This window comes from Octopus bimaculoides, chromosome 11 (assembly GCF_001194135.2).
Source record: "Octopus bimaculoides isolate UCB-OBI-ISO-001 chromosome 11, ASM119413v2, whole genome shotgun sequence".
NCBI classification, from domain to species: domain Eukaryota; kingdom Metazoa; phylum Mollusca; class Cephalopoda; order Octopoda; family Octopodidae; genus Octopus; species Octopus bimaculoides.
In genome coordinates, this window is record NC_068991.1 from 64945210 (window position 1) to 64947285 (window position 2076).

Consider the following 2076-nt stretch of genomic DNA (forward strand, 5'->3'; position numbering starts at 1 on the left):
AGCGATGAACGTTGATGACTGTAGATGAAAACAAAATAGTATAAAATATTTAATCGGACCCATGGGCCACTGATGCTAATTTTTTCCACTATAGCTAGAGGAACTTATCAAGAACAACAAAAAGATCCGAAATTATATAAAAGAGAAAATCAGGGAACATAAGGAAACCTACAATGGTGACTACATAAGAGATTTTGTTGACGTCTACTTACTCACACTTGAGAAGGAACCAAACAATGAATCTTTATCTGGTGAGTTACACGAACTGTTATGTTTCTCTTGTTTCTTTCAAGATATTATATATAAGTTTTGAAAAGAGAATATTATTTCATACAAAGAAAGAGAATCTTACAATCTTAACATTGTGTTACTTAGCCCGTCAGTAACGCTTTCACATAATTAAATATTGATTAGATGCTGACTGGATAGTGAAAGTTTTTTTTAATTTTTATTGAACTAAGTTTTGTTATATCATTTATCACTTAACGCATTCGCATAAATGCAATTCCGTGAAATATTCAAGCTTATTTACGTGACAGATATATACAGTTCAACTAAAGGTTGTATCATATGTACGACGGTATTTTTGTTTTTTTTGTTTATGAGAAAAATGGCAAAATAAGAGTGAATATTTATTTTATGAGTGTTGTGTATTAAGTCTATAAAACTGGGCATAAATATATAAAATACGTAGATATAAAGTTCATTAATTAATCATCGTATTCCAATTTTTTTCACATTTCATTGAGTAGCAGATGAGCAATTGTCTTTCCATACAGACAAAACACATAATATCGTCGTACATATGCCCAAGAAATATAGCATTGTGCATCGATAATTCGTCGCCACGGGCCAAACCGTCAATCAAGAGTTTTACGGTGACATTTTAAAGCGTTTAAGGAGGGACATTTGGCGAAAGCAAATCATAACTAGTCCACAAACGTTTTGGTACTATCTCGTACACGTACACACATACACACACACATACATACATACATACATACATACATACATACATACATACATACATACGTACATACATACATACATACATACATACATACATACATACATACATATACTTTATATTGTTTCGTTTTAAACAGTTATGAAGTTAATTCTAATAATTTTACCTGCTGTTGCAGAAGAGAATATTTTCCAGGCGACTATTGATCTTATTATGGCTGGAACAGACACAACAGCTACCGTTCTTAACTGGGCTTTTGTCCATATGGCCAAATATCCTGACATACAGGACAAATGTCGAGCAGAAATTGAACAGGTAAAATATCATATTAGTTCATTAATATGTCCCGTTTATTTTACTTTTTATTAAAAATATTTCAGTCCGTGCTCTGCGATTGCGTGGTAAGTATCTTAACATTTATGTTGTCTTTAAACGCACCAGATATAAGCAGATTACGAAAGGAGATAGGAGCAGGCGTGGCTGTGTGGTAAGAAGTTTACTTCCTAACCATATGGTCCCAGGTTCAGTAAATCAGCATGGCACCTAGGGTAAGTCTCTTCTACAAAAACAGATTTCAAATGGAAATAAAACTGTTTTAAAAACTGCAAGAGCACTTTTATGTACCGTACCACTGTGACATTCAAATTTTCTTGTAGATATACGCTCTCGGCTATAGGGATATTTTTTCTTAGTCACACATTGAGAAGGGGAAGTATTTCATGATCTTTCTAAATTTGTGAGATTGATACAGTTGTTTTCTGAGGGTACGGCTGTCTGTCTAAAGGGACTTGTTTTACAGCAACACGGACTTATTCTTTGTAAGTATAGTACTTATTTTATCGGTCACTTTGCCGAACCGCTAGGTTACGGGGACATAAGCTCACCAACACCAGCGATGGGTGTACGAACATAGACACAAATACACACACACACACACACACACACACACACACATATATATATATATATATATTCAGGGCAAGCGAGTAAGTACACGGGCTTATATATATATATATATATATATATATACGCACACAGGATGGCACACATTTGCATCCATAATGCGTTTCGTCAGATTCAAACGTAAATATGCTAATCGCTGTCGTATT

General features: G+C 34.0%; 1 protein-coding gene across 1 annotated transcript in view; it reads left to right on the plus strand.

Moving 5' to 3' along the window:
- The window catches only part of LOC106876450 (cytochrome P450 2J4), a 17139-nt gene that overhangs the window by 12322 nt on the left and 2741 nt on the right, over positions 1-2076 (plus strand). The window contains exons 4-5 of the mRNA XM_014925011.2: positions 95-251; positions 1146-1282. Of these exons, the coding sequence (XP_014780497.1) occupies positions 95-251; positions 1146-1282 (294 nt within the window). The remainder of the gene's footprint in view (positions 1-94; positions 252-1145; positions 1283-2076) is intronic.